Source organism: Ptychodera flava, chromosome 12 (assembly GCF_041260155.1).
Source record: "Ptychodera flava strain L36383 chromosome 12, AS_Pfla_20210202, whole genome shotgun sequence".
NCBI classification, from domain to species: Eukaryota; Metazoa; Hemichordata; class Enteropneusta; family Ptychoderidae; genus Ptychodera; species Ptychodera flava.
In genome coordinates, this window is record NC_091939.1 from 10,230,752 (window position 1) to 10,243,319 (window position 12,568).

The 12,568-nt window shown below is 38.6% G+C and overlaps 2 protein-coding genes across 2 annotated transcripts in view; one reads left to right on the plus strand and one right to left on the minus strand.

Moving 5' to 3' along the window:
* Positions 1-12,568, plus strand: part of LOC139144939 (rab GTPase-binding effector protein 1-like) — a 31,805-nt gene that overhangs the window by 14,956 nt on the left and 4,281 nt on the right. The window contains exons 14-19 of the mRNA XM_070715774.1: positions 64-162; positions 1,004-1,042; positions 2,093-2,384; positions 2,987-3,153; positions 3,878-3,994; positions 12,434-12,547. Coding sequence (XP_070571875.1) covers positions 64-162; positions 1,004-1,042; positions 2,093-2,384; positions 2,987-3,153; positions 3,878-3,994; positions 12,434-12,547 — 828 coding nt within the window. The remainder of the gene's footprint in view (positions 1-63; positions 163-1,003; positions 1,043-2,092; positions 2,385-2,986; positions 3,154-3,877; positions 3,995-12,433; positions 12,548-12,568) is intronic.
* Positions 3,990-10,485, minus strand: LOC139144941 (uncharacterized). Its single transcript, XM_070715776.1, has 4 exons — positions 8,936-10,485; positions 8,522-8,785; positions 8,038-8,132; positions 3,990-7,920 (listed from the first exon to the last, which is right to left on the minus strand). The coding sequence occupies exons 1-2, from the start codon at positions 9,804-9,806 to the stop codon at positions 8,583-8,585; spliced, it is 1,074 nt and encodes a 357-aa protein (XP_070571877.1). The 5' UTR covers positions 9,807-10,485; the 3' UTR covers positions 3,990-7,920; positions 8,038-8,132; positions 8,522-8,582.

Genomic DNA, 12,568 nt, shown 5'->3' on the forward strand with positions numbered 1-12,568 from the left:
TGTCTTGAACCTGTAGTTACTTTAGGAACGTCTATCCTTGACCATTCATTGAATTTCTTTCAGATTACCAACTTACAGACAAAAAATCAAGAGCATGAGAGTTTCCTGACTGATCTAAGACAGCAGTATCTCAGAGCATACAATGAGATGCATGATAAACTGGTATGTTGAGTTTATTAGTATCACAGACTTTGAATTGTAGATGGACAAGGGTTACCATAAACACATGACCATTATTGCTGTCTTGAAACAGCTCCCTCACATGTCCACAGTTGTAAATACCAGCTCGATGAAGAGAAATTTTGGAGTTTGAAATCATGCCAAGTGAAACATAAGTTATGTATTTAGAATTGTACTTTCAGCATTATTGCCTCATATCTTGTTGTGTAATGTGATCTGGCTGGCCAATGAGATGTTGTTAATGAACTCTTCAAGATTTAGATTCACTAGACCTACCAACGAAAACATCTTGCTATTTTCAAGAGCTCCTTTCAAGATAGTACGCACCTCAAAAGACTAACAATGGTCAAACTTTAGCTACAGACAGAAACTTTCAAACAATCTTATTCGAAGTCGAGAATAAAAATTATGGGTCACTGTGTAAATTTTGGTACCAGAGGAACAAAATGTCCTAAATTTAGCAATGTTTGAAATTCAAAATGGTCGCCATCCCTATGTTCACTCTATGAGGAAAAATTTCATTGAAACAAGATTGTGAAAATTTTATTCACTCAAAGAGCTTCAAAATGAGCCCACAGTAGTGGTAGATCAGAAAAGTATTGTAAAAATTAGAGAATCATATAATTGTCCCTAAAATGCATTCTGTATCTTCCATGTAACAGGAGTTTTTAAATTAAAAGGCCAGATTACACCGTCAAGAAAGTCTGCTGCCAAACTGTAAAACAGTCAATTAATGAAAATTATTGAGTTGACTTATCAACAGAAGGATCAGTCTGTGCTTTCATAACCTCTGGTGTCCTTTTTCTGTATTTTTTTGGGTCAGAAACAATTAATGCAGTCAAGAGAAGAAGCCCGCCAAGAGGTAAGTGTAACCTTTGAAAAGCAAGCACCTTGATTATGCATGCAGTGCTTACATTGCACTAACATTCAGTGTGACAGAAGATTTCAAATGGCTTCATTTCAGTGTCACATGTCCTCTTTTGAACAGAGTTCACCCAGCTAATGACAAACAAGAAGTGGTAGTTGCTGGCAAAGAAATTTCAAAACATCAGTTGTCACAACACACATGCAGAGACAACTATAGCTCATGAGAGGAGAATCACTTACCCTTTGAGCGCCGAAGTCAATTTTTGTCACCTTTATAAAATGTACCCTAGTCAATTTTTTTTCAAATTTTGCCAGAATTTTGGTGAAAAATTGTAGCCAATGAAATGTGATGTCCATCTGCTCTAAAATTATCAAAAAAATTGCAGAAAAATTCATAAAAATTGGTAAAATGTTGCACTAAAATCAAAGGGTTAAATCTTCAAACATCTTGGTTTGGCCCAAGCCATCATCATCAATAGTAATCGTACCCCTTATTACAGGAAATTGGGATTGACAGGTTAAAAGTCCTCCCTTCTGTCTTTCATCCGTTTAGATGACATGTAGCTGGACATTTCAATGTTAAATGTGCATGGTTTGAAATCCAATACATGTAAAGGAACATTTATGAGGATTTCAGGGATTTCAAAAACAGATTTCTATCACAGAGCACATGTCTACAAGGATAAAATGACCATATATGGTGGTATTTGCTCACTACAGAAGAGACATTTAAGGATCTGTTTGATCATGTTTACATCATATAACTTACTGAAGAGTGTTCAAATACAGTGGGACTCCTACTTGTGCAGTAAGTCAATATACGCAGTTAGCAAGAGAAAGATATTCACTAGACATTGCTTGTGCATATTCTAATATAAACACTGTATATTTCAACCTTGCACCCCCAATGTCCAGTGGCCTGGCCCCAACATGAACTCAGAAAATAATGGGTTGCACCAAAATGTGCTGGGTTAGAGGGTGATTTAGACTCTCAGAATTCATATGTCAGAATCTTCACTGAATATTTTGAATGTGCACTGTGCAGGTTATGAAGCTTCGCAAGCTGAACGAGAACCTCCACGGCAAGAGAAGTTTACACACTTCCATTTTAAACAGTGAACATTTTCAAATGCCTCAAAGCCCAGAGGAAATGCAACAGTTGATAAAGAGGTATAGGAGGGACATTATCAGTGTCAAGACGTCTGCGGAACACACTGAGGAATCGCTAAGGAGTGAAATCATGTTCCTTAAAGAGAGGGTACAGGCGGAGCAACATGCCAAAGAGACGACAGAAGACGCTTTGCAAACTGAGCTGGACACTGCTAGGGAAGAAATTGGTAAGACAGTGTGTTATTGAGTATACAATGCAAATCAGCCAATGAAAGGAGATTGACCACGTTGATACAGAGTCAGAACACAGCACTGTAGTGATGGCTTTATGTTGTATCATTGATGTGATAGGGTTTCCATATAGGAATGTGACACAGCAGATTCTACAGTGATATTTTTTTATGCTTGTTCATGTTTTTGTTCACATTTGTAATGTACAGCCAAAAAGGTACTAAGTGATGATATTTGGGAACAATTTTGTCCAAAGAACTTCATGAAAGCATTTTTCGAATCGGTAACATTTATGCACATTATTGTGAATTGATAATTTTTACTCCATTGTTTGCGCGACGTACATATGTATGCATAGGATTGTGACGTCAATTTTCACATAATGTCAGTCAAAACAATTTCTTTTACATTGTTTAGTCATGTGCTGGAAACCATTGTTATACTAATTCTTTATAGTCTGCCCCGTTGTACAACGCACTAAGGTTTTTGGAGTAATTAAAAAGCAGTATAGAGCAATGACACATGACAGTTTCTGCATAGTGACAGAGATATCTAATCATCAAACCAAATGAGGTCTCACAACACTTTTTTTTCCCAGCCAAGTTGTGTAGTGAAAATGATGTATTCGCTGGGGTCCATGACCAGAAAGCTGAACTTGAAGATAAAATCACTGAATTGCAGCAGATGATGAAGACAAGGGAAGTCCAAGCTAAAGAAGTCATAACTGCCTTAGAGAAACAATCAGATGAACTGAAAAGTATTAGGGTGAGAGTTTGATTGTCGAATAGAACAACTCAAATAGAGTTTGCATGTTGCTGGAAACATCATTATGTACAAATGTGTGTAGATTGTTTTACTGCAACTCAAAAGAAATTGTCTTTTCAAGATTTTTTTTAATTCAGCCATGGTATCATTTCAAACACCATGAAACATGAACTAGTATCGTGTCTGGTACAAAATTAGATTTCTACCTTTGTCTATATTGTTCAGAATCACAAACACCATTTTCTGTTAGTTTTAAAATGCCTCTTTTCCTCCTATGAGACATTTTAAATGTCTGCAGTGCTTCTCAATAGTATTATTTTCATACACAAGTTTCAGCTCTCCACATAAATTCTCTCATGGTTCTGCAGTAGAAAATACCATCAATATAATGTCAATGTCCAGGCCTATTCAATACCAGCAAATGAATCTGTATTCATTCTGAGACAAAGACACGTCAGAGATGAGACTATTTTTGTTCTTCATCACAAATTTTATCATGTCACAATAAGGCCAACACTTTCCGACTTGCAGCTAAATGTACCCATACACATTCATACAGTTGCAAAAATGATGAAATCTTGACAAAGATTATGTTAGAAGAGAGAAAAGGAAAAAGGAAGGGAGAACTGCAATGATATTTATTTTAATTTTATTTATTTTCATTGATTTTAATGTTTCATGATATCAGAGAATTAAATCCATTTTTCTCAATGCCCAATTCCAGGCAAAACAAGAATGTGAAATAATTGAATCTGCCAATAAAATCCATTCCTTACAAGTAGAATTGGACAACAGTGAGGCAGTGCAGAGAGATTTTGTCAGACTATCCCAGTCATTACAGGTGGGTGGTTTATCTTTGTTGGATTTAAACCATCATTATATTTCTTTCTCAGTGTTACTGTTATGTTAGTCTGTGGGCCAAACCCTGAAAAGGGCTCTAGAAATAGCATTTCGTTGCATAGGGTCTTTGAGATACTTGGTATGAGCTTCAAATATTTGTTTATAGTGTGTGTATAAAGGAAAAAGATACTTAACCCAAAAGAATACGGTCACAAGGGAGATTTTTGACCAAAAAATATGCTTTTTCACATATTTTCTCTAAAACAAGGGAGATCCATGCAAGTGTGTTATCCTTCACATGTATTGATTTTTTTCTGAATGTTGTTTACTGGATATTAACAAAAAAATCTTTGAAATGTGAATTATTGACAAGAAACCAAAATTTTTACCAATAACTTGAAATTTCAGTGTTTTTTCCCCAAATTGTAGATATCAGCACAGGTGCATTGCCTTTATCTCAATCACCAATATTTTGTACTGCAATATCAAATCTACTCACTGGCAATGTAAATCTAGACGACACAATTTAGAATATTGTACCAAAAACTATTTATTTATAGGTTTTTACCCCAAAATTAAGATATATGTGCCAATGTATTGTGTACAATGTAACTGAAAGAGATATTTGAATTGTGTATTTAAAATTGTTGGCAGGTGATTTCTTTTCAGAATTTACACATAAACATGTAGTTTCGACCAAAAATTGATTTTTCTTTCACAATTAAGATGGTCATGCCAATGCATTCTATGTGATGTTCATTGCTGGAGTTCCGTACCGGGTCTACAGAACTAAAAATCAGTTCTTTTCCTGTGCAAAAAACATGAAATGCTCATTACTTTTTCTTATGACAATTCATTTCCTTTTCACTTGTCAGATAATGACCTTAGAATTTAACCATGTAACCAGTTTACATTAATTGAGACAGAAAAATTAATATCAAATGTGGTTTTATTTTTCAAAGGCATCTATCAGTTCATTCATTGTCACTGTCAATGTCTGAAGCGCTGTCATCTCCTGGTTCACTTTCCTCATCGTTCTGTGAGTTTGAACATGAAACACATTGACATAACTCTGTGCATAGCAGGTCCACCTCTCTACAAGAACATCTTGATGAGCATCCAGACTTTTTGCATTTACAGCTTACAAAATTGATGACAGAATCTGGTGCAGGGGGAAGTGTCATCCACTGGATTGATACATCTGAGTCTTGCACTATCCATCCATGTCCATGTGGGCTTGGTGCATCCATTTTGGCCTGCAAACATCGCCTGTAAATTGCTGTTTGGTAGTTTGCACGCTGTGTATGCAATTTCAGACTATCTCTGTTAGGAGGGAGGGCTCCATCATTTTGTGAACCAAGACGAAAGCAATTGTATCTTGCTTCATTTACATCACTGCACCTAATTTGGCCATACACATCACACACAAATGATTCTATTTGTGTGAACAGTTCATCAGAAAGTATCCATGCTGCCCCAAGTTGTTGGAATGTACTTGTATAGTTATCATTGGCCAGCAACATATTTGCCATCTTCTTCTTGCCCTTGCCTTTGAAAGCACTTACACTGTCACAACCTGAGAATACATGAAGACCAACAAGAGCTTCTGCAGTTCTGTCTCCCAATGCCTCTACTACCTTGTTGATGTGTATTATCTGACCATTTTTGCTGGTTTGATGTAATATCAGCTGGCCTTGTAATTGATGTGCACAGCTCACGGCTAACATGAAGACATCTGTATCAGGACTGCGAACGACAATGTTGTCTACCTCCCCAACACGTGATGCATGTTGAGCATGGAGTAGTAGTCTTGTGTCAGCCTCTTCATGGTCACACTGCAATTCTGGTATTTCAGTTACATCCATGACACCATTTGCTGAACGCAATCTGTAGCAAAGCTCACCCTTGGTAACATACATGGTGATACCCTGCAGGCACTCTGATTCATATTCTTTCCATGATTCAAACAGAAAGAATAGGAGAGATTCTTTATTCTTACCAGAGGCAAGGAACTTTTTAATTGCCTTGGCATGTTCAGGGATGGACGTGTGATACGAATCTCATTGAAGGTACCAGTGGTGGCTCGACGTTTTCTTTCTGCATTCTTTATGGATGGTTCTCTGTACTGATCAATGACAAAGTCTATTCTTGTGGCGCCATACTTTGATGCGATTGCTCTCAACTGGTAAAATATGCTGGCTGCGAATTCTCCAAAAGTAGCTTGCACTTTACTTTGCATCTGTATTAAGGCCATGGCATCGACTAGAACAGCACTCTTTCCTTCGAGATTATGGTCCACAACTGCATCTGGAAAGGTGATTGAAGATGATGAGCCAGGACAGCCTTGTTTGTCTTCGTCATTGTTTCATCAAAGTTGGCTAACATTGCTGGGACATGGCCAAGGGGATAAGTCATGACCTCACGAAGATCAAGGTGTCGCACCTGTGCAATGACAAGCATCCTCCCAAGAAGATTACGGTTTTCTTTCACTGATAGCGAACTCATGGTAACTTTGGACTTTGCTTTCTTGGCAAGATCAGCGAATGTCTTACCCCTCAGGACAGACATTTTGTCAAACAAATCCTTTGATCCATGTGTTAAACGCTCCTTATTAAATTGTTGGTAAGCCTCTTCACCTTTGAAATATGCAGTGGTGAGGTCTGTTGTGATTTCTTCACCAGCCAATGTACCAGCTGTAAGATGAACAAGCAGGTCATCACTATCACCAATAAATGGTGATCCCATCGACAGCAATGTTGATATCACCTCTTGTACATCAGATTCATCTCTCTTCATCCTGGCTTGTGTCAGGTCTTCGTGATCTGACTGCTTGTCTGTCTTACCAGCTTGGTGAAGCAACCTGATGCAATAGCTGAACGTGCTGGATGACTGAGAATCCATCGGTTGAGAGCACCTTTGTTTCGTGTGAAACCAACCAGTCCACCTTTTGTCTTTGACTCACGATTGAAAGTTTGTTCAATAATTTGATCACATGGAGTCATTGAAAATGGATGGTCATCAGATCGCTGCACGGCAAACTCACCTTCACAAAATTTCTCATATACGTTTGGGTGTGTTTGAGGCAAAGCTGACATTTCTTGTAGATACACCGGAAGATAGCGTGAATAGTTAACTCTACCATACGCAAAGTACCATGGTAACATCTTTCTTAGTGTGGATAGATGTAAATGCCAGTTACCCTCACGTGTTGCTCGAATGAAGAGGAGTAGAAGCTGTACCATTTCCAAATAGGAATTCCAGAAAGCATAATTGATGTTACTTTCACAGCACTTCTGTACATGGTCTGCGTATTTCTGTTGTAATAGCTTAATATCTTCTGTCTCCACTTCATCGATGAGCGAATTGGGGAAGCTTTCACGAAGTTGGATAAGGCTAGTGATCACTCTTAAATGTTCCTCTTCAGTCAAGCTGTCAAGGAATTCATTGAAGCGGACACGGTGCATGGCCTCTGGAACCAGTTTATGGCAGCGAACACTTCTGTTGTAATGGTGGCCACTCATAACACCATTGGCAGAGCCTTGGGCTAAAATACCGGATTCTATCATTATATCTTCTAACCCAGCATCTCTGAAGCGCTTTCCTATTGTAGACAGAAATGACAGAGCTGTGTGAAACTCTCCAAGACGTAGAATTAGACGTTGTGTATACTCTTCATTCTGCCAGCGTATCTCTTGTGCTTTTGAGTAAATTGCTTGATCCATGGTGACAACAATACTTTGCAGGCTGAGCTTATTGGCGATGTCAACACTTCTGCTGAGTATTGTGTTTACGGTAGACTTGTCTGTTGGACTGGCATCAATCACCGGCAGGTAACCAATTTTGCTGACAGGTGTGGGTGACACTGCCTGACAGTTTCTGATTAAATCCAGTCCATGAGGGTAAAAGGTTGCACTCCTCTCCCTCAACCTAAAAAGTAAGAAATAAAAGTAACACACTATGACTGGGATGTTAAAACATAAAAAATTATTTATTCATAGAACTTGACATGTTATCTGAAATACACAACATACAATGTATACTAACCTGCACTGTCTTGCATAACCAGAATGCCAAGTCTTTCTTCAATGGAATTTTTTGTTCTCTGCCCTGATTCTGGAAAATTTCATCCACATTAAAGCCTACAGGTAGATTGAAAAATTAAGCTTTACTCTAGGGCAGTGTAACATTATAGTGGCGTAACAATATTGTCAAACTGCAACAATTCTTTTCCAATATATATATAGTGCTGTTTATATAATGTTTGGGAAATGAAAATACAAATATCAGTGTATATCAGTAATATTATGTTGTTTAACACAGGGGAGATTTAATATGTAAATAAAGGGGATATTAACAGGATATAGGAGTATGGATGGGCATGTGTAAAATGTCTTTGTATTAATTGTTTAAAAACCTTTTTTAATTGTTTAATGAAAGAAAGGGTTTTTAAAAACACATTTGATGTATAATATTGTGCATGTAAAACTTTGAGATGTAAATGAGTTGTGCATTTATTTGTGCTACTTACAACGATAATGTTTGACCATGCCTGCATCGAAGACAATTAGTGACTGTGATGAGCATATAGTTCATAATGTACAACCTGACAGTGCAGGGCCATGGCGTGGTCTGCCATGGTATTCAATGATATTGGTGGGTGGAACTTGAAGTGTCCTTTGCTTTGACTTGGTGACTGCTACTGATATCGAAGGGTTGCTGTCATTGTCATCTGTGTCATCTCCAAGATTTCTCTGAATTACAATTCCATTTGTATTGTGAGTTGTTCCTTTCCCTAAAACAGAAATTGTGTCAGAAGATGTTGTTTACACTAATGATCTACTTGGGAAAATAAAGACAACACCAACAGTAAAAGATTTTCAATTTCATAAATAAATGCAGAACTCATGTGATATTTGAGACCTGAGTAGTCAGCTGTACTTACCACTGAGTGTCTCTTCACCAAAATCATTATTATCCCATACCAATGTTGCAAAGACTTCTTGACAAAAACCTGGTGGCAAACCATCACCATGGAGTTGTTGGATAGCTAGTGCTGTGTCATGCTCTAATACTTTAGAGTGTGAAACACAGTGCCCTAAACCATTGAGCAATCCTATCAATGATGAAGATCCAGTCACATGACGAACTGCCATACCAAGTGACAAGTGTTTAGGGGTGAGTTTCCGTCCTTGAGAAGACAAGAACATCATGTCCTGACAAATTGATAACAATTTGTTCTCAACATCAGCTTGGACATCAACACGATCTTGTGAGTGAAAGTCCTGTGATAGGCCAGTACACCATGCCAGGAAATTAAAAAGTTTGGTGGGTACAATATCTCTACTTCTTTGGATTGTTAGATCTTCTGCCCGAGGAGGCCATGCTGTAACACCTTGAGCTTTCTCTAGAGTGGCATGAATATTCATGGCAGAGTGAATCATCTCAAGCATTTCATGCTGCTGACTGTTAGAGTGTGCTGTTAGTGACTGTGACTCTGCTTCATCTTCTTCGCTTTCAGAATCTGTATGAGTAATGTTCAGGATCCGGCCTCCTGAATCTGATTCTTTGTGAGCCATTACCAGTTCACATTTTTGCATGTGAGGTCGAAGAAACTTGATTTTATCACCAAATCGTTGTTTGAGTCTTTTTTTTAAATACATGTTTTTGTATGATGATGCATCAATATCTTCAATGTCATTGATCATTTTAATGAAGATATTTTTCAACACGTTGATTGGAACAACTTCATCATTATCTATTAGTCTCCTCTGCACTACTTCATCACAAAATTTTTTGAAGGATGGTGCGTACATGATACCACTTTCTTCCTCTGTTTTCTTCTGGTATGAATAAGTGACACATCTGACATAACTTTGATAGCATGATTTGTGATACTTCACTTCAATACTGACCAAGTCTTGACCTCTCAACTGCAGTAGAAGTTTCTCGTCTTTCCTAAATTCGGCAGCTTTAAGTAATGTACGTCCGTCGGTTTCACAGGCGACAAGTCTTTCATTTGACCTCTTTCTTGAAAAAGGGTCAACCTTCGTTTCTCACCCTTGCATAATATACACATCGGTGGCAGTACGTGAATACTTCTCCGCTTGGCTGACGAAATGGAACTTGAACTAGGTCTGACCTTAAGTATCGCTTTACAGGAGACACTTGTTGTTCACTCTCATCATTCAGTTCCGTCGGTTCACTTGTGGCAAGCGTTTTACGTAGCTTACCTTTCTCTCTGCGTTTCTCTGCCTGTGCCAGCCGACGTTTACCAGTGAAACGCTGATAGCACCCAAGGTGAAAGCCGGACTGATCTTGTGCTTCAGGATCCAACTGGAGTGCAATTTCCCGCTCCAAGCCATCAGAGCTTTTCCAAATCTCAGCGCATTCGATTAATTTTGCCCAAGAGTGGTCAGTAAAAGCCTTGATCGGCTCGTCTTGTATGTCAGCGACGTGACACACACATTCCATGCTTGTGGAGGTGGCCATTTTGAAAGGATATGTATCGGACGACGTGATTGGCTCATTGATGCCTCCACCAATGAAAACGCTTGTTACCCACAAGCTTTAACGTCGATGATGACCTTTGACACCTATTAGCATATATTATATATTTTTAACTTTTCCGCCAAATTTCACGCAATCGGACAAACTGATTTGGGTTAAGTATCGTTTTTCTATTTCTTTATAATTATGGTGGGAATTCATCATTTCAGCTGATTTGATTTAAACTTGAGTGTCCAGTGATCTTTTTGAAACGATAGCCCGGGTCGTCCCACAGACTATGTAGGTCAGTTTCCATAGATGTTTTTAGTGTGTGTGTGTGTGTGTCCGTCCATCCGTCCGTCCATTCATGACTAACCTGGTTTATATGTGTGTATATGGTACTGATGTGTGTGTTTTGTAGACTTGCATATACTTGTGCATTTATGTCACATAGCTGTATATTCATTAGGCAGATAGATAACCATATTACTAGTAGTATCTGCCATTGTTAATACGTAATTGTGCAACATTGTCTTCCCACGTAGCACTGACTGTTTATGTACAGCTCATGTAGGACTTAAAGTCAAAACAGACACTTCCCTTCCTTAGTAAAGCAGTTATTGTCAAGCAGGTAACACACTCAGCTCCTAATCTACATCCTATGGTTTCCCTTGAGAGCTGCTTTGTTCATAACATGGGCGCCATTGTCTTTGTAGTGTAGATATCTCAAATTGCATTTATCTAATCGTCTCAAAACGGACGAACTACGAGCAGACCTACGAGCTCGTACGAGCGAAGTACGAGTGACGTAATGTGCCGTACTTTCAAAGGACGTATGACGTCATGCATGTCCCAAAATCGACAAAGTGAGCGTCAAGCTGAGCGTGGAAAAACAAAAACAGCGTCGAACTGAGCGTTGAAAAAAAAAGACAAAATAGGATTCGAAATGAACGTAGAAACATGCCAACAGAATGTCAAAGTGGGGTTGAGTACGGGTGCTAAAATATAGAAAAATGTTAGTCTTTAAAATCATTGTTGAGTAGAGGTCATTTTCAAATAGACTGTACAACATGAGGTACACACGGGTGCCACAAAAACACCCGCCAACTCATAAAATCCTTCATATTATATTCATTGTACACTGTGATTAACATAATGTGGTGATCAGATTATTTCGAGGTCATAAGCTGACTCGCGAGCCACGCAGGTTTTATGTCTGTGAAATCATTGCACTTTCGAAGTCGAGAAAGTAAAAAAGATTTACAACGGCGGTAGGTTCAAGTGCATTACAACCAATCGAGGTCTCTTCCTTGATGTTCGGACATTGCAACCTCTTCTTTGGTTCTTCTTTAACAGCTTAATGTTACAATCGACGTCTGCAAAAAAGTCTACCATCGTGGCGTATAATAAGTCAGAGAGTGTCGCGTCGTCTCCAGTCTTGACCCGTACGTACAGACTCGTCCGAAAGTCAAAGCCTAAAAGTATTCCTCCGCACTGCACTGAACCCGCTCTCACGACCAAAAAAATAATCATACGAAGTTCACACCCGCTCCTACTTCCGAGTTTCGAATATACACAGAAAATGTGTCTAAGCGTTCGTTTGTCGTAAAATTCTTTCACATAAACAAAACTCTTTCATCCATGGAATACAACATACTACATAGTCCTAGGCGTATTCATAAAAAATTAGGTCAAAAGGCATGTGTGACTTATAGCTTGCATACGTCACTCGTCCTTTGAAAGTACGGCACATTACGTCACTCGTACTTCGCTCGTACGAGCTCGTAGGTCTGCTCGTAGTTCGTTCGTTTTGAGACGATTACATACCTCCAAATTGATATCCCCCAAAAAGGCAATCATCTTCTACTAGATGACTGTATCAGGCACATGTCTGTGTCTTGAACTTTATCTCCAAAGTGCCACTATGTTTATCTGTCTTTGTGATTACCCCTAGGTTGAACTGGAGAAGATTCGCATGACGAATGACGAAGTGAGATGGCAGCACGAGGATGACATTGATGAGTGCCAGAATTGCAAGTCACATTTTACTGGAGCAAAGAAGAAAAAGGTGATACAAACTATCCACCAA

Excerpts from the sequence above, each read along its gene's own strand:
- LOC139144941 (XM_070715776.1), bottom strand. The coding sequence starts at position 9,806 with ATGTACGCACCATCCTTCAAAAAATTTTGTGATGAAGTAGTGCAGAGG. Across the intron at positions 8,786-8,935 it reads TGGTGAAGAGACACTCAGTG|GGAAAGGAACAACTCACAAT; the intron begins GTAAGTACAGCT and ends TTTCTGTTTTAG.